This window comes from Clavelina lepadiformis, chromosome 4, assembly GCF_947623445.1.
Source record: "Clavelina lepadiformis chromosome 4, kaClaLepa1.1, whole genome shotgun sequence".
Classification (NCBI taxonomy): domain Eukaryota; kingdom Metazoa; phylum Chordata; class Ascidiacea; order Aplousobranchia; family Clavelinidae; genus Clavelina; species Clavelina lepadiformis.
In genome coordinates this window covers 8812341-8835487 of record NC_135243.1, presented here as the reverse complement: position 1 = coordinate 8835487, position 23147 = coordinate 8812341, and the positions used below count along the sequence as shown (strand labels likewise).

General features: G+C 37.4%; 2 protein-coding genes, 1 long non-coding RNA gene and 1 pseudogene across 3 annotated transcripts; 1 reads left to right on the top strand and 3 right to left on the bottom strand.

Moving 5' to 3' along the window:
* Positions 1-581: 581 nt before the first annotated feature.
* LOC143452302 (kielin/chordin-like protein) lies at positions 582-8114 on the bottom strand. The gene is made up of 10 exons (XM_076953215.1): positions 7667-8114; positions 6646-6822; positions 6297-6446; positions 5470-5559; positions 4583-4702; positions 4123-4296; positions 3838-4044; positions 3228-3425; positions 1604-1801; positions 582-1395 (listed from the first exon to the last, which is right to left on the bottom strand). The coding sequence occupies exons 1-10, from the start codon at positions 8076-8078 to the stop codon at positions 1202-1204; spliced, it is 1920 nt and encodes a 639-aa protein (XP_076809330.1). The 5' UTR covers positions 8079-8114; the 3' UTR covers positions 582-1201.
* A 4946-nt stretch (positions 8115-13060) lies between these two features.
* On the top strand, positions 13061-15444 carry LOC143453202 (uncharacterized). Its single transcript, XR_013115139.1, has 4 exons — positions 13061-13556; positions 13631-13752; positions 13929-14002; positions 14434-15444. It is a non-coding gene; the product is annotated as an uncharacterized LOC143453202 (long non-coding RNA).
* Positions 15257-16094, bottom strand: LOC143452986 (uncharacterized; annotated as a pseudogene).
* Positions 16095-18862: 2768 nt separating this feature from the next.
* LOC143453201 (neuronal pentraxin-1-like) lies at positions 18863-22293 on the bottom strand. Its single transcript, XM_076954388.1, has 5 exons — positions 22000-22293; positions 21803-21865; positions 21209-21492; positions 19587-19765; positions 18863-19342 (listed from the first exon to the last, which is right to left on the bottom strand). The coding sequence occupies exons 1-5, from the start codon at positions 22229-22231 to the stop codon at positions 19168-19170; spliced, it is 933 nt and encodes a 310-aa protein (XP_076810503.1). The 5' UTR covers positions 22232-22293; the 3' UTR covers positions 18863-19167.
* Between the last annotated feature and the right edge of the window lie 854 nt (positions 22294-23147).

The following is a 23147-nucleotide window of genomic DNA, read 5'->3' as shown; positions in this document are numbered from 1 at the left end:
ACTATATTGTTGATAAAATCAACTGATCAACCTTTGGGAAATTGTAACAAATTAGGCAAAAATAGTTTTTCTTCTAAACATTATCATACTACCATGGCACGTGCATAAGCTTCTGTCTAAAGTTTCCTGTTTTGCAAATTGTCACTTTGCAATTGTCAGGTAGAGCACAAGAGTAATTATTGCAAATAAAGTACCAAACTACCAAGTAAGCTGATTACCACTGCTCTATCCTCTTAGCGTTGAATTTTGCGCTTCAAGTTTAATAAAGCAACATTAAATATAGCATTCCTCATGGTACAGTTAGCAGCACGGTACTTTTAATTTGCAGACTGATTTAATCGTGTTAACTAAGACTTGTAGGCTACGTATAACTATAACAGGTAACTCTCCAACGTGATGACTAGAACAAGTGGACACATACTGTACAGTTACTGCTCTACATAGATCGATACTATATGTGGTATATAGGCCTCTTAAATTTGTCTGCAATAGAAATCTCCTATCATATGCTCTTAAACCAAAACAGCGTCAGGTATCAGTATAAATCATTACATGCCCAATCGAAGCATGACAACAAAATATGACACTTTTAGATCAATTTTACTTAGAGATTTTGCAAAGCTACAAGAAAACGCAATATCAAATCGAAACACAAAATGCGATATGCTGCAGACGGTATCAACAAAGAATAAAGAATTATCTTGTGTCTTGTCTATTTGTGGAAGAAAGATAATAAATAAAGAAAAAAGTTAAATGCACGTTTGTTTAAGTCCAGGTTACGAATAAGCTATATATTAGCGTTAACGAATTGTTGGAGCTATTGAAACATTTGCGAACAAACATTTAGATTGGAAAATATTTCAGCTACAGTATATTAACTACGCAAGCACTTTTTCGAAAACACCATCGAGGACCAGCTCATGTTCTGTAACTGTACGTGATAAAGTCAAAGCAGATGAAACAACTCGAAATGCAGATAGGCCCATATATTAGCGGAGAATTACGCTAAAGCGTGACGCAATTTTCGGCATTTCAATTTCAAAGCCTATGAAAATGTATGAATTAGCGGATTCTTCCTTTAGCGTGTCGTGCTGCCTAGGACGCAAAACGCAAGGCTAATTCGGAAGCAAAATCGGCAAAGAAAGACGCAGCTACCAGCAGCTAACGAGAAGAAAGGTTGTCACGATGAATATCTTCCTCATCATTGGCCAATACAAAATAAGCAACAGAAACCAGGCATTTCCACAGGATTACTACATTCTTGCTTTGGACACTCTATAGGCTGACAGACTTTTCTTGAATTCACGCATTGACACGAAGTACATTTCTCCGGCTTCCATCGTTCGCCCTCAGTGTAATGTTTGATACCGTCGTCTTGTGACATGCATTGATCGTCTATAAGGTAATGCAAATCTTATAAATGGGTGTAGAAATTTTTGATATAGTCTTGTGTGTTTGAGCATCGTAAATGAAATTAAAAATGTATATAATGTTTTGCATTTATCAGTTATTTCGTAACAACACTCATCAAATGGTTTATGAAACACCTAGCATCATAGCAAAGTAAACCGTTATCAGCTGCAAAGTCCATTGTTTTACTTACCGGCATACAAATTAAGTTCTAAGGTTAAAGGACACGGATCCAGTCGACAGGGCCTTGACGCTGAAAGTTGGGGGCAAGATCGTCCTCCGACCGAGTTTTGCCTTAATATGGATCTGTGCTTGCTTTTAGCCGCGTTACCACCACACGATGCGGAACACGGTGTCCACGAACTCCATGGGGTCACTTTGCAATTTACAGCTGCAAAATATGATTCTTTTAGAAACAGGCAGAAAAACTTTGGAAGCATTACTTTGCTTTTTTGGAAAATATTTATGCAATGTACTGCATTAAAATAGGGTTTGGGGTTTTTTATACATTTTGTCGAAAGCGTAAACGTCAGCAGAGTTTTAACAGATTTAGCTACCTGTAAATACAATAGATTGAACACTGATTTTCTTACAGTATATAGTCACAGCGGTCTATAGCTGCCGCGAGGCAAAGTTAACAGTTAACGTTCTGTGCGCCCGATTTTTTTGCTGTAAAACCGTTACAACCAAAAAATTATTTCAAAACAAAGCAAAAACAAACCGAAGCAAACTATAGGTAATCTGTGTATATATTACTCGCGACGTAATTCTGAAAGTATCGCCACCCAAGTTCAATTTTTACTTAAACGCAAAAGAAATCGAATGCATCATTTTTCAAAAAAAAAAAAAAAACGTGAGCTCATATCGAGAGATTATTCGTCAAAGTCAACGAGATAATGAGCTTAACCATGATAAGTATAACGTTAATCGCTTTCCGCCTAAAATATCCGTGTTTGTTTATATTTCTTGAAAACGATGTCTGTTCAGCTTTGACCGATAACGAATCGATTTATTTAAGTTTACAATAATATAGTTGTTCCTTTAAGCATTTCTAATTTTTACATTTCAAGCAAAGCATAAGGCACATACTAAACCAATTGTTCTGTATTTTGTAACGCTATGGACGTTGCCTTCATTCACACAGGAATGAAAGTTGAATGGAGGCATTATCAGAGACTGGTTGTCAGCGTCGAAATGCATCAACTCTTTGTCTACGAGTCCGTCTATTTGCGGTGTGCTGTATACATTGTACGGGTTACGGAACAATTAAGACGCGTGTCCGGAAAAAAACGAGACGTAAAATCGAGTCCTTTGTCTACTTGCGATCTTCTAAACGCCCCTCGGGCGGATCCAGCTGTTTAAACAAAATGTCACGCGGAGACAAGATTCTGTCAAAAGGTGGGCGACCAGCACCAGACTTTAACATGGTAAAACCCTGACCGCTTTGACAGGCATTAACCAAATAACATGTCATTTCGAATTGTTCCCGTAAACGTTGTTGAAACTTATTAGGTGGTCTATAAATAAATATTTATGTCGGAAGAAGAGACCATAGTAGCGGACGAATTTGGCCTACGCACGATGCATCTGAGTTCATGACTATATTTCCAAAATATAATAAATTAACCAGGTCATGCGCATGGCAACAGATTACATTCAAAATATCAATTAAGGGATACCTAATCAAACGTCGTTAAGAAAAGCGTGTAACTGAAAGGAATCTAAAGTCATACACCGAACCCAGCTGGCTTGCAAAAAATAACTAGAACTGAACCGTTGCTATCAACGGATACGACTTTAACTTATAAAACACTTACGCGATCCAGTTGATCCTGAACAGTCGTGTCCATGGCATTGCTTTGTTTCCTGCAGCAGATGACAAAGGTGGCCAAGGGGATGCGACGAGTTGATCAAAACTTGTTGGCGAGTTCGAAGACCGACCCCGCATGCAACAGAGCATGGTCCCCACTCTGTCCATCTCATTTGCAGACAGTGATCCATGTCTGGCTCGGCATCTATGCAGAGGAAGTGGTTTAGGAAAGTCTTCGAAATAGGCTTGTATTACTACTCGTAAGATAGATAACGTTTTACTTGTATCTTTGCTTAATCGTGGGAACTTATAGAGAGCAAAGCCATGCAAACTTGAAAGAAAAGTGAAATGTTTTAACGGTTGACAACGAATGAGGATGATGATTTGAAATAACATGTCCAGATATGTGTGATGAAGCTGTTTACCACGGATAGTTGTGGTCTTTTAAACTGGTACCGCCCTACTTTGTGGCATAACGTAGCCCTCCATACTTTTACTAGCAAACGAAGTATGGACTTGTAGTATTTTCTTTCAAATGTCCTTTTTCAATTCTGAAATCTTCTAATCAGATGAGCTGCTGTAACCACGTGAGATCGAAAACTAATTTAATAACATACTCATGAGCATCGCAGGAGACAGATTGCACGATCCAGTATAGCAAGGCATGCTCTCTTGCAGGTGAGTATCCGAACAATCTATCAATGACGTCATCGTCGCCTTGGTAACCTTTGTTCTCTGGCGCATGCGAAGACGACGACCGCTACCACAAGTCGCGGAACAATGTCCCCAAGTCTCCCACGAAGAAACGGGGCAAACGGGAATTTCTAAAAGAAATTGTCATGAAAGAGCAGCACGAAACTTGAAAGCTGTGAAAAAACACGGTTACATCGATAACTTCTTACCATTACAGGGTAGCTTTGGGCACATTTTAGCTTCACTCATATGGGGACAAAATGATCCACCCTTCTTTGGGTGCACAACAACACTTCGGTAACGACGTTGCATTCCGCCACCGCATTCCTGGATGGGACACTCGCTCCAACTGCCCCAGGTAGATAAGACGCAGTCCAGAGCCCCTGGGTAAATGCAAAATAAAATGTTCATGTTGGGCCAATGCTTTCTTGCATATATTACCATTAAGTTGCTATACTGCACATATATGTACATTTTTTAATTTCAATTTTTGTTTTGAGATATTTCAAAAAAGAAAGAAAATAAAACATAGTAGTTTCTTTATTATCTGTTTATCGTGATTTTCTTGCTATATTCGAAAGATTCTTTGCAGAAGTAAGCACTACAATTGAAGAATTAATTGCTGAATGAGCAAAAATCTGAAAATCCCCAGATATCTTTTATCGTCACCTGGACATCTGGCACAACACTCGCCCGGTCTTCTATAAGCGTCGCTGCAATTAATGTGGGGGCATTTTTCATCGGCACAAACCTTTTCACCCTTCCGGCAGTAACAATGGGTACACTGTCCTGAGATAAAGACAACATAGTTTGTATAACAAGGCGACATAAGCATTGTTTTAACAACACACAATCAGGCGAAGATTTTCGAGGTTTTTGTTGTCGAATCCGTACACGCAAAGGTGCAAGGAAGGTGACTGTATTTCCAACCGATTATAAGATTTTGTGGTACGTCTGTGTTTTTCAGACTCTTAATGTTAGTGCCCTGGTTCTACTTGAACGATCAAAGGACAAAACGTCACCAACAAAATTACCTGAGCTTCTTATGTTCAGTGTTTAACCCGGTCTGAACAAGTACAGTCTTGGTTTACACAGTAATCTGTCCTTTGAAGACAGTGAAGCCGAAAACCATTAAAGGATCGATGTATGGGTTTAAACAAACTACCACGTATCGCAACGCAATATCGTAAATTTTTCCCCAAATATTTTCATTGTTTGATTTCTCTGCGCTGTATAGGCAAGACTACTAAACTGGTAAGATAAAAATGTACGCAGAATAATTTATAATCGATACAGTAAAAAAAATGCGTCACAATTAAGGGTATGTAAATACCCTTAAAATAAGATACGCGTTAATAACACCCCTTCTTTCTCTAAGGACCATATACAGGAAATACGCAGTATCACAATGTGAAAACTTTACAGTATGGTCAAGCGAAAAAGCAAGTAAGTTTATATCGCAAGCAGTCGTCAAAGTTACCACAAAGATTGTGAACATATTATCATAGCATGCAATAACGTTAAGATCTTTATGACAATCAGATAAAACTTTATACCTTCTTCCCAGACGTCTCCGGCAGTGTGATTACTTCCGTTGTCCTCGTGGCATGACCTATCTGGACAGACAGGGCAGCATCGTCCTGGAACTAGAAAAGATAAACCGAAAATTTAACCTCAGTAAGATTTGTTTATTCGTAAGTGTTAGAGCTACCCATATAGTTTCAGGGTAAAGTACTGTAGTTCGTTGGTTCATTTTCAGGAAACCGCTCTGGCTATGGCGCAAACCGAACGACGGGTGTGAGTAAGCCGCAAATTTCGAACGTATTCGCTAATTCTTTTCCATATTATGAGTGCGACAAATGCTAGGCATTGTGAAAGAGTTGTTATTTATTGAGAAAAGTGAGTCAAACGTCTGTTCTTGGCTGTAGCCAGACGAACCGATATCCCGAGGCGGTAAACTAAAACGTACCGTAGATGTATTTCGCATATAAGACTTCTTTATGCGCCTTAATTTTAACACAGTACGTCTTTTTATCAGTTTTGCAATTATCATTTTTAACTTCCACAAAACCCGCCTCAGTTCCAGCTTATCCTTTTACGTTTAGGTGTTTCAAATGCATGATGTAATCGCCAGACACCAGAACTAATTGCGGAAAGGCTACGCAAACAAAGAAATACCTTGTTTGCTCGCTTTTCTCAATACTGCCATGTATGTGTAGCATTATAATTAATAATAAACGTGTAACCAACAACTTCTAAACACCGGTTTAATTTCTAACATTTTGTATCTGATTGTCTGTTCATGCAGTGGGTGACACAGTGAAGCTTTGAAGCTTATAACGAATTTTCTACAGTTTTGCAAACGCAAATTAAATAAAGTTACCTTTTGTTGGGTTTGCACACGCCTTAAATTCACAGTCTTCAACCGAACAAAGAACTCTGCCTTTTCGACATTCACAAAACGTACAATCGTCCAAATGCCATTCCGCACCGTCGGCGAAATGTCTGCCGTCAGCAGCTTGACAGAGTTTTTCTGTATGAGAAACACCTATTTTTATGATAATTCAAACACCATGGTAAAACAGACGGTTTATTGGCAAGCAGCCACAACCGTTTCAACAACAGAAATATTTTCATTGAGTTTAATAAAATGTGTTCTATATGTGTGAAAATGTTTTCACAAGACTGATAAAAAATTATAGCATAAGCAACGTATGAAGTCTTTGCAATACCTGGACACATTTGACAGCATTCTCCTTCTACCGGTACAGGATCTTCGCAAGGAAGATCGGGACATGGCTCTTGTTCACAGATCACTTGCCTTTTCTCACACTGGCAAGTTTCGCATTCTCCGTTTTTCCACGTAAATCCGTTTATGTCAGACATGCGTCCTCGTGAGCACATTTCAGCTGAAAAACCGTTACAGAATACGTAAAGCGGATCTTTGTATATCCCACAGCAATATGACAATATACCATATTATCTAGTTGTTACAATGTACACTCGTGTCGATTCTGAGATGGAAAATTATGCGCCGGCAAATACACCTTTGCGAGATGACAAAAATAGGTTGCACTACAGAAAATTAGGCCTTATAGTGAAAGTATAGGCTTTTATACCATCAACCTGAGCCCTATGTTTTCATTCAACAGCTAGAAATATCAATATGGGGTTTGGTCTTACATCAATTTTAGCTTACCCTTGCAGCATGATGGCAATGACGGTTAATTACTACGAGAGAGGTGTAGTTGAAAGAACGGAATCATTCCGTATAGTATATCACTCTAACGTTTCAGCAAAACAAAGAATCAACAAACACTAACGCAAAATTTGTCAGACTGTCGCACAAAAACTACGAAAGTTAAACGTAAGTCGCTTGCACGGTGATTTTCGCGGTGTCTGTTCTGATAAGTTGACAATTGGTCAACTAAAAATATGACGGTAATCTTCAATTATCTAGCCTTCTAGCGGTTCTAGTTGATTGATGCGGAATACATCGAACGGGCGCTTTCCGACATATAACGCGTGGGTAAATGCAACATTATGAACACTGCGCAAGCAACTTTGCAGTTGCTCAAGACAAACTTTAACACCATTTTTTACTGTGGTAAACAAACTGTTACCAAATCTCGTTTAATATTAAAATTACAAACTAATTTGGTTAAAAAGTTTTTGTCTCACTCTCAGAGATCCAAATATGATATATAATTAATCCATAGCTACATCAACCCGCTATTAATGGACGAGGCTCACCATGTTCAGATGCGATGTATATTCTTTGTACAGGGTTACTTTCAGCCTGATTATCGTTTTCACTTTCTTGACCATGTTTTTGGTGGTGGTGATGATGATGATGTCTATGTCTGCGTGGGAGTGCATCAAGATTTGAATCTAGATCATCATCGGACATTAAATGGGACGTAACAATTGTCGATTGTATATTGCTGTCATTTTCAGTTATGAAAGGTGAAGGTTCTAGGTCCATCAGGTCTGCTTCGTAGGCTACTGGAGTGGTAGTTACGTTTGGTATGAAAACTGCAACCAGAAGAGCCAACCAAAATGATCTAATCGTCATGTTTTTGGTTTTAGGAATGTTGTTTGGTTCAAGCTTACAATCAAAGTATGCAGCAGCACCCGATTCGGTCAGTGTACTGTGTTCTAGCATCTAAAAACCTGTTTTTGAAGAATGTAATTGTAACTTTGTAAATGGGCAAGTAAGTTGAAGCGGTTGTCAAAGACCATTGATAAAAATGTGTAGTTTCTATAGAAAATTACGGCTAAAATTTGGCTGTTTACGCCATTGCACAGCGTTTCTTTATCACTGGAAATAGTTTTAAAAACACGTCTACATACTGGCTGCAGCCCGGCTAGGCTAAATAATAACGTGGTTACGAAGCAGCAACTTTTATAGACTTTACCAACGAGCCAAAAGTGCAGTTCATTTGGGTTACGACCCATGAATCGAGAAATGCTGTTACAAAAGATCAACAATTAACAGATGAACAGAACAAATCGGCTTGGTGCAGTTAAAAGTGCCTGCCAACATTTTCTGTATATAAATTTAGAAAAAGATTCCAGTGTAATATATTATCACGACATCGTATTTAACCAAGCAAAATATTTGTGTAGTTCCTTTTTTACTCCCTGACAAATAACAAATACCCTTACACCCTGTTGTTGGTGGACCTGTCATCATCTGAATAGAAAAACACCCATGATTGCGTCACAGCATAATATTTGAACAGAAATTCCGAACGTGGGCAGGTCCATTCCTACCGAGTCTTTAACTGTATTGAACGTGATGACGCGTTCACACAATTGTACCCTTAGCTAAATTAACGAATAATGCCATAAGCAATACTAAATTAACAGCCGCACATAGGAAAGCACCCACCAAAAAGCAGACCAAGATATAAAAGAGATATTTGTTACATTGGTTTATCAAATAGACCGTTAGGTTGGTCAAAATACTTTCGGTTTCTCTGCGTAACGAGTTTACGTTTAGAACAAAAGTACTCAGTTAACAATTACAAACGTCACTTTCCAGGTCAGCTACTGAGCTTTCAGTTAACTGCTTTGTCCTTAATTTTTATATGGTCACTTCTGGTTCCAAAAAAATGCGAAAATCACTTATCCTTGCATAAATGAAAGCCACAGTTCTGCCTTGATCTGCATTTCAGAAAGCTTGCCCATCTCTAACTTCTAACTCTATATGAGCGTCAGTTATAACCTACCATTTTGCGGTTTAACCATAACAAATCAATTGACATGGTAAGAATTATTCGACAAGCGACTTGTTCCGTCAAAACAAGCTGAACCGTTTCTACCAGAGATGTGGAGGTCTTTTTTAACGCGCAATGTTAGCTGAACCAAAGTCCAGCATCGCACCAGTACTACTGCGCAAACATCACATAGAAAACGAAAAGTGCGGAATGTACGGCACACTAGCTCAGCACGTTCGCAACGCTACATACCCTACAACCATTAACCCGTATTTCAAATAAGGCCAGGACACTTCAAATTTTGGAGAAAAAGGCTGCGCGCGTGGCAGACCGGCCGAAGATTATACGTAATGGATAATGATGGATTTGAAGAAAAAGATTAGCGTATCACAAAGGCTAAGTCTTCGCTTCTTTCACAGGCTATCGAATAGCAGGAATTCGCACTAATTGCTTAAGCAGCTTCTAAGCAACACACAGTTTGAAAGAACTGTGTATGCCAATAAAAAAAGCAAAACCATAACGGGAAAGTTAAGCAACAAAACAAACAGCGATGTCATTCACTTGTTATGAAAAATCGTTTTTTATACCAATCTTTTGTTCGTAGAGTTGCAATAAACGATTATTTCAACATTTTGCTAAATCTGTTACCGCTTAGTTCGTTTTTCCTAAACCAACCTTTGACTACATGGAAGTTTCAGAACTCAATGTGTTGCGCCCGTCTAAAATTGCCTGTCGTTTGTCAAGAGATAATTTTTAAAAAGATGTTTCTGTTTGTTTAACTCTTATGTTTGAAATGTGTATAAGCGTATAAATGTATAGTGTAGTTTTTACGCAACTATCTTTCTAGTTCCCGTGCTTTCGGCTTTCATGGTCAGTTCAGCTCATCGGTCCTATCTACCAAATTATGAACGCTCAGAAACGTGGCTTTGCCCAACTATTTGAGAGCACTAAACCAGACAAAGAGATAGGCTAGTGTATTATGTTGTTCCTCCCCTTGTTAAAATAGAATTTCTGTAATAAATAAATTGATCTGAAGGCAAGAAAGGGCGATAAGCGAGCGCGCACAAGAAGACAAATATTGAAGGAGAGAAATTGCTTCTCTTCTACTTTACCGTTAGATAAAATCTTAGCTGTTAAATTGAACTTGACCGGCTGTACCTTGTCAGTAAAAGTTTTTTATTATTCTTCTATAATCTTAGCAGCCCACCCCACGGGTAAAAGCCCATACCAGCATGACAGAACAATAAATCACCAGTCGGCCACCCAGCTTGACGAAGTGAAGATGTTCTATCAAGTTTCTACTCTATCCTATATTTATGGGAATGATCTCAACCAGGAGAACGCTGAAATTAATTCGTTTCAAAAAAACTGGAGTTCATGTTCGTTATCAAACGTAGATTTAACGACTTAAAATCATTTTGTTGATAGAAATAAGATTTAGCTATCAGTGGAATTGGGCGTGCGTAATTCCCTGTTTACACAGTAATGGATTTTAACACTCAATGTATTAAAGGGAATTTCGAAAGAATTTCCAAAATTTGTCTATGCAACACATTTTATGCGTTTTTATCACAAATACGCATTACTGGTAAATGTGTGGCCTTTTTGTAATAGATGAATGAAAAATATATGTGGTAAAAGTTTGCTTAGGTATTTACATTTCTAATAATGTCTGACGTCATAAATACCTAAGCATTCAACGAGCGGTTTCATAAAAGATTTTTACGTTTTTGTTTAACAAACTTGAAAATCAAACACCACTTTTGGTAAGCTTCTGAAATGTCGCTTTCAATAAAGAAATTTGTCCTGAACAAAGTTAAGAACAGCGTAATAATATCGATTTGAATATTTTACAAACACTTGCTGAATAATTATGCTTACACAATAGCGCTTTGTTGCATTTATAATACTTTTATTAGCGCATTTAATTGTGTATAGAAAAAAGACAATTTACCATATAAAGCTCTACCTAGAATAAGGCCTTTCTTGTAACCCCTACATACAATACGCTTATTGTGCAAGGTGTCCAGACAAGATATTATCTATCTACACCTTGTCTGGGATAACAATTATATATTTAGAACGTGTAATGTTTCGTAACGTAATCAATGACGTAAACCGTAACGTTTTTGCTTGTTGCTAAATATTGAAATGCTGAATTCAGATTTTTTTTAACAGAATGTCGATGACCTACAGTTTTTCAACAAATAATGGTTTATTTTCCAACTATAACCGATAAATATGAAGCTTAATAACGTATCAACACTGTTGTTGATTCAACAGACCTATAACATACCTATAGTATAGTACTCTATAACCTCCTTGCTTAGCGCACTTTTCTACCAACAACGTTTCTTGTTCAGTTTTGTGCTGAACCGACCGACAACACTCAAGAAGACAAAATCTGCACGTGACAGCCTTTTAAATAACAAAAGCGTTTGAAGGATTTATTACACTTCGTGTGTGACGCAACAATCGGTCTTCCGGAAATAGACCGCGTGCCGAAAGAGATCAAATATTCTCACGAGCCCAAAAAGTTGGCTGATAATTTCTCATCTTCTCTTATTTGGTCGACGTATCGCTTGCCTTTTCTTTTCTCTACAATTGAATTTAGTTTTTGGTTGATTTTATTCTTTTCACAAAGTTTTGAAAACGATTGTGGTGAAATGTTTCCTGGCCTTAGACTCTGATAAACATTTCGACGACATGAGAAATTGCTGGCATGGAAACAAATACCGGAATTATTACTTAATGAACAAAATTTTGTCAAGTTTTTATTAAATATTTAATTTCAAAGTGGCAGTAAGAATTAGTTTCAAAGATAGCCTATAACACTTTTAACGTTTATAGCAACCAATAATGAATAACCTGTATGCAAAATTTTGGCTCGCGATCTTTTGCAGCCAGACTTTTCAGTTCATATGCTTGCAGTGTTTGGGAAATTCGTTTTCATTCATAAATTAGATATGCGTTCGTAACCTCATTGCACCCATAAAATAACCTGTGATACTATGATCTAAGAGCGTAATTTACCCCAACTCCATGCTTCAAATGTGTGTATCCGTAAATCTGTCTTCTATCTACACACGTTACGCATCAATGCGGTGAAGGAAACTTACAGTCACTTTTAGCAAACATCTCACAAAGCGCTCGGCATGGGCATTTCTTGGCCTAAAATTGTAAACTTTTTTGACGCAAGCCCGCTTTATATCAGTTAAGGGCTCGTAAAATAACCAAATACAGTTTTCGATACGCAGTGGCCGAGGCTTTACTGAAGCGAAAACCATGAAACCTCAGAGTGACGTAAGAGACCAAAGTTAAAGTCTTTACCTTTTTAAGAAATATTTACGTCAGTTTAAACAATTAAATCCTAATGTCAGACGGCGAGCCCACGTCAGTTATAACCAAAACCTCTTTGTTCTAATTGATTAATCTACTGTTCTAAAAATAGAATCAAACGAATCGCTTGTTTCGTAAGTTTGTTCGCGAAGCAAAGAAGTTGTTTGTTTGAATAAAAGACTTCATGTCAAGTTGGGAGAAGTTTGTTCTAATGACGTTGTAATGTTAATTGTTAACGAGATAAATTCATAAAACTGACTATTTTACCCGTGACTGTTCACAGTAAATCAGCCAATCTGCTGTTACGGATAAGCAACCAAAGTTTAGGAGAAAGGTAATGCAAAAAGTTAATACTAATTACAGCGGTTGGAGGATTAAATTGAATTTAAAAGATAAACTTTATAAGTTAAGTTAACAACGACCTGGAAAGTAGCTTCAAACGTTAAAAAGAATTTTCTGGTGAAATTGTGACAGTTAGCGTAAATTAATTGGTTCTTGCGTTTGTGGCGGCTATAGCTGCGCTTCACATGCTTTGTATTTCTGAGAACGTCGCTGTAGCTATTCCATGCTTGACCTTGTTAACACACATTTTAAATGGCGGTCATACTGGCTTGATTTTTTCGTCCTCACCGCGCTTTTGACGGAACATAAAAGGATTGATTGATGTTATGCTTGGGGAATAGCCCTTCTGAGGAGTCAATATAGCCAAACAGATTCAGCGGCTCAACTATGTCAAGTGTACCGAGGGAAAAAATAAGCGTATGACATTTTAAATATGCTTTTGTGTACCGGTAGCTTAAATCATATGTCATTTTTAACTCGTAACCGTAATAACAATGTGAAGCCACTTTCTGTGTAGTCATTCCGTAGGGCGTAGGCTATATGTACACTGTTGTACTGTACTATAAATGTACTTTCATGAATTACTTCTCCATCATAATACCGCCACCAGTTTAGGATGCAGACCTATTTAGCTTAAATCGTATTCATTTACATCACCATTTACGTATTTATCTGAACCGAGGACAACAAGATATGCAGAAAAAAGTTTCAAACCGACAGCAACTGATCATGCTACTCAAGTAAAAGAAAATATGCCTTTTCTTGCAATTATGTTATCTCTGTAATTATATTATTTATCACCACTGGTAATCAGTTGCGCTGGATTTGGAAATTTGGAAGTAGAGGAAATTGCTGTGGTATTATCTACTTCTACACTAGCTGATGATGTCGAAAAATCTGAGAAATTAATTGTTTTGGTAGATGGATTATGTTCTGGTAAGTAGATATCGGGATTGTAAATGTTATTTTATAGATTTTGTATTAATTGCATCTTACATACCGGTATATATGTTTAAGTCAATACTTTTTATACAAAATTTGGGTAACTTCTAGTTTCGTCATCTTCTTTGGTGTACATACTTGCACTTATACTTGCTACAATGATTTTACAGATCAAATTGTTTGTAATGACTGTGATAAAGAATCTCAAGAAAAATAGGTTCTTCATTACAAAAAAGAAAACATGGTGATAAAATTAGTTTTCAAATCTTTTTTTGTATTTCTGTTTTATTACAGTAAATATTAATGAGATTTTTAATTAAGGTGATTGGAGATTTGCTTTAAATATGTCATCCTTTGTCTTAAATATGTCATTCCACTGCTTGTTAAAGCTTTTACTGTACAAGTCAAAATCATTAAAAATTAAGGTGGTTAAAGTCCTTGAATACTTAAATACATTTAGAAATTGATATAAGAAGTTTTCAGTTAATCATTTTAAACCATTGCTAGTGTAAACGTAACTTTTGAACTCAAAAAGTCTGTATAGCTCTGGTTTTGACTCATATCTTTCCTTATATCAAAAAATGTGAATATTTCTTGATGCCATAACTGTTTTTCAATTTAAGTGTTTATTTATTGTTTGCCAATTTAAGTGTTAGGTGTTTTTTTAATTTTCAGATACCACTTCCGAGCCTGTGGATCTTTTTTTGCTAGTCTTGCCCAAACTATTAAATTAATAAACACCTGAAAAACGATGGAGGGTTCATATGCAGGTTTTCCAGACAGTTAATGAAGCTTTGCGTAACAACTAAGTAAGGATAAGATAATAAGAACTAACTCAAGAGCCGCTAAACTAAAGACTACAATTTTGGGCTAAAATAGTTAAAATTCATCAGTATTTAAATACATTTCAGGCTAAACGAAAACATGCAACCTGGAAGCTTTTAATTCGCCATTTGTTAGGGTAATCCTCGCACTGAAAAACAGTACCGACCATGCTGGCCTCTGATTGGTCTAACACCGTTTTTAGCCATTACGTAGAACGTCCAACGTTCTCATGGAAATTGCAAAATTAAAGCATTGTTTGATAGTTGATATTACTTTTTTAACCCAATAAAATATGTTTTCTCTGTATTTGAGATTTATTTTAATTTTTTCAATATGAGGTCAAATACTCCTACACACGTTTAGTTACTGACATAGAACATAGCGCGCCTGCCACGATATACATCTTTCTTCTGAATCAAAGTATTCTGCTAATTCATCCCGAAAATCACCAGCTCTTTGTGTTGCGTCACCCCACTCGTCTGAGTGTAGAAAAGCTTCTATTTGTGGCTTCTTCTTTCCAGCGTCCACTGCACAACTCTCCATTGCGGTCTTCATAGTCTGCTGCTTTTTCATCCATGTAACTATGTTACAATTCAGCTCTCAAAAAGTTATGTAGCACTGTGCAAGCTTTAAACAAAGTTATCGGCTTTTGTCAGGGTAAAATCGAAAGTGGTTAATAAAGGACCCTGAATCTGGAAGACATAATGCCAAAGGTATTTTCGACAATACGACGTGCGCGGGAAAGTTGCTAGTTAAGTACCTACTGTTTGAATGTCAAACCTTCTCCCAGGTATGGCTGCATAAGATGCTCACGAAGAGGAAAAGCCTCATCTCCAACGATGACTTACGGGAAGCAGTGATCGTGGGTAGTGGTAAGTTGGATGGGTGTAAGTAAACCCAGATTGCCGAGAAGTATTTTTTTGCCAAACAGAGAATTGGAAACGACACTACGATCGGTCTGCTTACCGTAAGCTCTTACATCTACTACAATGAAGTTATATTGGGCGTCCACTGTTACTAACAAAACTATGCTCAATGTTTTCTTGTAGTCAAAGAAAGTCGAGCCCGTGTTAGGTGGAGCTACTATAGCTATGTGTTTCCAGTCTATACTGCCGAGACAACGTGGGAATTGCCAATGGTTTTCAGAATCATTTGCAATTGCTTCCATTGCTCAAGAGTAGGTGTTGGCACGTAGAGCAGCTGTTTCACGTTCCACAGAGCTAAACACGTTTCTGGAGCAACTTTTGCCCCGGTTGATTTGTGGATTCGAAAAGAAAAGCCAATAGTCTGGTAGGAACCTTCAGTAGCAAAGTAACTGCAACATTAGTACCGTATATAGTATTTAGAATATATAACTGATGAAAGTACAATATGCCCTTTTTGTACCGAGAAAGTAAGCCATAACGTTGTACATACCGCATGGTGACAGCCAGTTTTTCACCAGCTACCTCTGGTTTTCAAAGACGGGTTGTCTGTTTACTGACTGCGGGCCCCACCAAATTTAAGAGTTTATTGAACGTATAGTTGCATGTAGACGTTCAGAAACACGTGAAAAAGTTTGATTTTCCAAATATCCTTATCAAATATCAACATTAAAACGATGGGTGTGGATTAGCAATGTTGACAATGAACCAGCAGATCGGGGAGATTGGCTCCTTGAAAAGTAGATCTTGTGTCAAAAAAGGTTGGACACCGACGGTATATGCCTTATTATAACCATCGTCACATCAGGTGGTTACTTGTTAATTGCCTTAAGCTAGACTCAAAGCAGTCTTCCTTTTTTCACAGCATACAGTTAGTCTCAAAGCAATCAAAAATACAGTGAGACCTCGTTAATCCGGACCACTTCGTTTCGTCAAAAAATGTCGGTTTAGCGGGGTATCCGGATTATCGGAAAGTAAAAAATCAATCAATCTTGCAAATGCAGCACCGTGTTCAAAACGCAGTATGCACCTTACTCCAATTCTAAGTACCGACTTTCTGGCTGGACAGCAACTAAAATAAAATTATATTTTTTGCATGATCCGACCCAGTATCGAACCCCAGAACCACCGTATTAAAGACGAATGCTCTCCAAGTGACGAACATTCGGCCGCAAATCGGTTTGACAACCGCTCTTGCATGGAGAAGCATTCCGGCGGGACCAGCAGTCTTGAACTTTCTTTGACCTGTTTCCAATCTTAGCGCAATGCGATATCAAAAGCTGATAGCACGATTGAGTTGCAGCAGTATATCTTCAATAGATTGCCGCACTCAACCGATGTAATGTACGTATTTTTTTGCGACCGCGGAAGTGTTGTTTGTTACTGTTGATGAACAATTTATTTTTTCGTTTCTAAAATACTGTACAGTACAGTATTTCATAGTATGACTAAAAAGCTGTGCGGCTAAAATTTTTTACAAAGCGTAATGCTGTACAGTACTGTACTTTTGAATGAATAAAGACCGCAACGTTATTATGCGTAGATAATCGGCTATTGTTTCGTCAACTAACTACCCACTGTACATAGTGTATTAGGACAATCGTGAATCATTTTCGCTTAACTGTTAATAATCCGGTTTATCGGATTTTATTGCTATTGATTTAGCACATTTGTTCCAAAACTTTTGTGTCGGAGTCGGACAGCGGGGTTTCCGGATTAAAGGGGTAAAATGCATAGGAAGAAATCCGTTCCCGGCAGTTTTGTGTCGGATAGCGGGGATTCCGGTTGTTCGGGGTCCGGATTAACGAGGTCCCACTGTATTCAGATTTTCAATTTAACTTAATTTTTTTATGAAACTTTTTTCTGTTTTGTGCTTTCATAGTGGTGTTTGTGCTAAAAAAGAGCGACGAGCGTATAGCCCTAAAATAGGAGCGCGCTCAATGCCCATCTGTGCTTAGGTATTGTAGTAGCTGTAGTGGTAGGCTAGCTAAAGCGTGTTGGATGGAATACGTCTCCATTGGTGGGTGATTAGTAGCAGGTATTTATTATTTTTATTTTCAGAATAGGAATGTTACAGATGACAGCGCCAAAACTGGTAAGACATTCTTGTTTCTACCAAAGTTACCAATACCGGATTGGCTTGAGCTCCTCCCTCCAGCGTTCGCAACGCTTTCTAAGGAAATATATAATCAAAGCACGTATCTCATACCACCCAGACTCCAGGGTAGGCTATGTATACTCTAGAGGAGGTCCTATGCCTGCATTCTCTATTCATATTGTATATATTCATTTAAAAATTCTGTTACGCTAACAGCTGAAAAGTAGGCTCTCGTTACTCTAGGAAGAAAGGAGCGACGACTAGTTGAAGAAACCAAGCGTTATTGATTAGACATATTTTACGACGTTTCTTCAATTTATGGATGCGACTTTTGAACTGTTCAACCGGCTGATAGGTAAAAAGTTTTTGCTTGGATATCTATCCAACAGTTTCTTCCCAGGCGGGTGTGGGTATACTCTCTATTCTATCCTATGGCTGGAGAATTGTGTAGAATGTAGAGCAACGGATTTCTTCAAGGGTTTGAGTGTAAGTGGTATCATAATAAGGTTTAAGAGTGAAGTTGACACTGCCTTGCAAAGGATAACAGCAAGGAAATCCACACTTCTGTCGGAAGAATACCATGCACAGGCTGGAAGATTGTTGCACGTGAGTGGAAGGCATAGTGATGCCAACCAAATTAAAATGTGCCTCCTACAACTATGTTGCAATTCCGGTTTTAGCATTATGAACACCACTTTCCTACAAAAAAGGGGAACAATTATACCTGGTACAGGTATAATAATGCGCAGCAGCCGTCGCTGATCAATTATTGTATCATTTAAGACGACCTATTTAAATCAAGTGGGAAGCTTTAGCAGTTTAGGATGTAAAAATACATTTGAGGCAACATGTCAATCAAGTTCAATAAACTCTCAGACAACACACGAGTAAGCGCGGTTAAATGTCTTGTCCAACACCTTGCGGATAACTGAACAATTTGTAGGCTAAATAAAGACAAATAAATTAACAAAAAATTAACTTTTAACAGAATATGGAACTATATCTGTATACCTAAGACGCAAGTATAGGTATGTGTAACCCATCCAAACAAAACAACTTCTCGTTTGGTAATAACTCCTTATCAACTATAGATGTTTTTGTATTTCCTGGCTATTTTCTACAAAACTCACTTTAAAGATTTTAACCACCTTGAGTTTATTTTACTTTAAAAAAGGAGTTGCTGCGCCTGAGCTTTACACTCTTGCACTCCTTGCGGCTGGGCCACTTACGGTATGAGCAATCTTATGCCGTGTAGCAATTTTGACATTTTTTTAAAATGTAGTTAAGTCAAGGTTTGCAGCAAGGAATGTTTATTTACATACAAGCTACATTTCAATGATGAAGCATATCTTTTAATACATTAATGTTTCAGAGTGAGTCAACTTTGCGGTACCCGGACAAATCCCAAAAAACCAAGGCCGTTATCAACCAGGTAAATTTAGAATGTTTTTTGTTAAAAAAGGAACAATAATTTTCTTCGAAATAGATTCCATTAAATCATCGGTGTCGCCAAGTTTTATCATTTCGAAATCAGGTCCTTTCTTCCGAGTTTAGCATCTTCGTTTACAATGTAGGGCACACATCTGGGATGAAATACTCAACATTGCCATGAAGCTCTACTCTGTCCAAGGTCATGACAATTGCGTAATCTTTTGGACAGACACAATGTCTGACAATCCCACTTATCTCTGAAGCAGTTAATAGTCTTGGCCAGATCATAGGATTGGTTATGTTGCCTCTGGAACCAAACATTATCTTACTGTTACTTTTGAAGTTTAAAAAAATTAAAAGATATCAGATTTTATCACAAAGTTGAAATTCAATCGATGACTAGGACATGAGACAGAACTCAACTACAAACGCGTAAAATACCATTACAGAGACTTTACCAACTTGCAATTTTCTAAACAGAAACGTAAAAAACGAAATCATGTGCACCCTGTATTTTATAGCAACCCATGCAATTGTGCACATACACTTACGAAAATGCTTGAGTGGGGTTAAAACCTCCTGCATTCACTGCATCTTGATCTTGTCCAAATACTAAATCTCCACCACCCGATACAGCGCTTTGTGTAACAAGTAGAGTTCCATGTAAGACACCGTTTAGGAAAAGGCCAGCTACTCCGGCAGGTTGTGAGTAGAATGCACAAAAGTGGATCTAACAAAAATGTTCAGAGTGCAGTAAAATAAAAAAAAACTACAAAATCAGAAATTGAAAATCATATCCAACCAAGCTGGCTTAAAGTATATGCCTTATAGTCTACCTACCGTTAGCTGCAAGCTACCGTTTCATAGTATAAATCCAAAAATTCACAGCTCGGTTGCCATGGGCACGTTGGCCCAATATAAAATCCTTTAAAATAACTCATTAATTTCAAGTCATTTACCTTTTCAGCTTACGTTTACATCTTGCTCACATGCACTCGCAGTTGACTGACCAAACGATTTTGTTTGTTTTGTTTCAAGCACTCTTCAACTTTACCTTTTTTAATTAACTCACCACTATTCTAGCTCACACCCCTAAGCACCTATTTACAAGTTTTCCGAAATAAATCCACTTGGCACTGATAACAGCAATTTTTCACGCACTTTACTCTAAGTAGCCTACAGTCACAAGCAGATAGTCTTAACCGGCGACAATATTTGAGTTGAAAATTTAAATTGCCAAAGGATTTCGCTCTACATCATGTATTGAGTGTGTTTTTGGAAGCAGAATTGTCGTAATTGCACTGGAAGCATAGTTGATGCAATTAGTTTTCTAAAAGGTTTACTTCATACCCAAAAGTTAGTTAGTTTGTAATTTTAATTTTTGTTTATAGGCTGTTTTTGCATCACACTCTTTTCATCATATAACTTATTTTTTATTTTAAATAATCCCTAATGTACACTAACATAATTGTTTTATCTCTTGAGTAGAAAATGTTGCTTTTCAGAATACCTGGTATTAAGGTTTACTTAAAAGGAACTTTAGACAGATAACGACTAACATTTCTTGAAAAACATAATCCGGTACAGGGATTCTATATCTTTTTCCTAAAATACCGACGGTATCGATGCTGCCCAACTATGACAACCAACGCTTGTCACACAAAATTTGTCACCCTTAAAGTCATACTAGGCCCTGCATCACAGTCGTTGTATGCAACTTTGCTCAAGCTGATCAAATTATCAGGCAGTGCAAAGGCTATGCTGTAGTTCCATCGCACATCTAGTCATTTCAACAAACGACCTGGGTCAAACAACCTGTTTTTTTTAATTTGCTACTGCAGCAGGCTACCTGAACAGGATTTCTGTTCCTTCTATGAAATAAATTTTAGTAATTTAGGCTGTTTTTATATCATCCAAAGTAATAGGTCGGTTTCATCCTGACCGTGGAAAAGAAGCAAATTCCCGGCCAATCCAACTTTCAATCCATCTTTTTTAAACTTCTGCCACTGTAATGCATGTTTTTGTCTTGGCGAGGACTTATCACTATTTTCTGCCATACATTAGTTGTTGCATATATTATCTTTGTTTCTAATACGTTTGCGACCAAACATCATCCCAAACAATTACAACAAACAATAAAATGAATGAATTTTTAATAATATTTCAAGCTCACCTTTTCGTATGGCCACTTTGAACTGGATAACGCAAATTTACGTAGTAGTCTGTCGTTTGTCAAGATTCGGAAATTTCGGTCTCTCCCAATTTCAATCAGTAATTCGTTAGTATGACCCGGAACAGCATAACTCATAATAGCTGGTACAACAGAGGCCGCAGGCTCTGTACTTTCAATCCACGCGCAAATAGTAGCTTGCGGCAATTCAGGAAAGTAGGAACGATAACGAACGTAATCAGTGATTTGCTGATAACGAGGAAACTTAAAGGCGATCAGTGGGCAATCTGAGATACAAACAAGAATAAACTATAGGCTTACATTTTCTGTAACAATACATTTTACCAATAAGATCGTCAATGCGTTTAACCCAATTTAAAATTTGTGGGACCTTGGTTAATTACAAAATACTGCATCTAAAACACCACAATTACAGCCCACTCTATTTGATATTCAATGCCATAAAAATTAATAAAATGCCATAAAATGCCAATATAAAGTAATCTTAATTATAAAGTATTTTGCTATGTAGTATGAGTAACTTATACTAAACTCATTTTACCAAGTGCAATTAAAAGTATACTCATTCTACGTTACCAGTTGTTCTTTGGTTGGCAGTTGATTTGTCTTGTATTTCTTTTTCTAAAAACGCCACACGGTCTGAAAACGAAAACAATGTCAACTAACTTAAATATGTTTTTCGAGTATCAGTGAAAATCAGAAGCTGGCTTAAGTCCTATTTGCATAGGTATCATACTATGCACATTTTAAGCTACAACTTTTTGATGGCAAACCTTTTAAACGATTAATTTGTTCTTGATCTGGAGTCCCAGGATCTCCCTTTTCACCTTTCATCCCTACTGGACCCTGTTTACCAGGGAGTGCTCTTTGAACTTGACCGGAAGTGGTCCTTTGGTCCTCAGACTGACTACACGAATTAACATTGCGTACACACGTGAATGAGTCTTGTGCACAAACAATAGCAATACAGACGGCACTGGCAAAAAAGTGAAGTATAATCCTCATAGCTCGTGGCTTCTAACTGAAACTTATGCCTTTAAAATCAAAAACAATTGCATTCAGTTAGTTGAAACTATACAATTAAACACCAACTTTACAATAAAAATTGTTTCTTTATTCCATAAACAACTTCCTTCTGTGACAGAGAAATCTGAATGCCTTGATAACCTTTTAAAAACATGTAAACAAATGTCAAACAAACCGCATAATTCTTTGAGTTGATATGGTTAATCAGAAAGGATTAACCGAAAAGTTAAAGATTTGCCAAAATCTACATTTGGACAATAACCGGTTAATCAGGCTTGACTAAAGATCTACTGTAACTGTACCTATCTTTCCAGCCGTAAACTTTTCACTGCTTTTAAACAGCTTATTGGGCCGCTCCCAACCGCAACTCTTCTGAACACTTATTAGTTTTTACTGTGTTTTATGAGAGAGAGAGTGAGAGTGAGAGTATAAGAAATTGTAAGGAGAGAAGAAAGCAGATAGGCTGAATAAGTCAAAATTCCCCATATTACCACAGTATTTTCAACATGAAAGACTTCGAAATTGTGATTGCTGCAATGTACGCTTTATAACTTGACGGCCACCATAACATTCTGATAGCGAAACATAGGCGGACAAGTAAGCTTTGGTTAGTAATCAATATTTGTAGTGATACTGACGCAAATTATGCCGCTGCACTAGAAGTGTTTTTTGTGCAGGCTGCTACAAAACGTAAGCAGCAGTTCGAAAACTAGACTGCGTCCTACCTGTAACTGTAAAAAAACCTATGAAAAATGCACACACTTGCTGAAGCTTTGTGTTATGTATGATATAATCAATTAATTCATTGCAAAGTGATCCTTTCAACGTTTTCATTGCTTAGCTTTATTACCTGCAAATTTTTGTTATGTAATAAATGTTTATCTCACGCTGCTTG

Excerpts from the sequence above, each read along its gene's own strand:
- LOC143452302 (XM_076953215.1), bottom strand. The coding sequence starts at position 8,078 with ATGCTAGAACACAGTACACTGACCGAATCGGGTGCTGCTGCATACTTT. Across the intron at positions 5,560-6,296 it reads GTGTGCAAACCCAACAAAAG|TTCCAGGACGATGCTGCCCT; the intron begins GTAACTTTATTT and ends TATCTTTTCTAG. Across the intron at positions 4,045-4,122 it reads CCCAAAGCTACCCTGTAATG|AAATTCCCGTTTGCCCCGTT; the intron begins GTAAGAAGTTAT and ends AATTTCTTTTAG.
- LOC143453201 (XM_076954388.1), bottom strand. The coding sequence starts at position 22,231 with ATGAGGATTATACTTCACTTTTTTGCCAGTGCCGTCTGTATTGCTATT. Across the intron at positions 21,493-21,802 it reads TGCCAACCAAAGAACAACTG|ATTGCCCACTGATCGCCTTT; the intron begins GTAACGTAGAAT and ends TTTGTATCTCAG. Across the intron at positions 19,766-21,208 it reads CAAAGTGGCCATACGAAAAG|ATCCACTTTTGTGCATTCTA; the intron begins GTGAGCTTGAAA and ends CATTTTTGTTAG.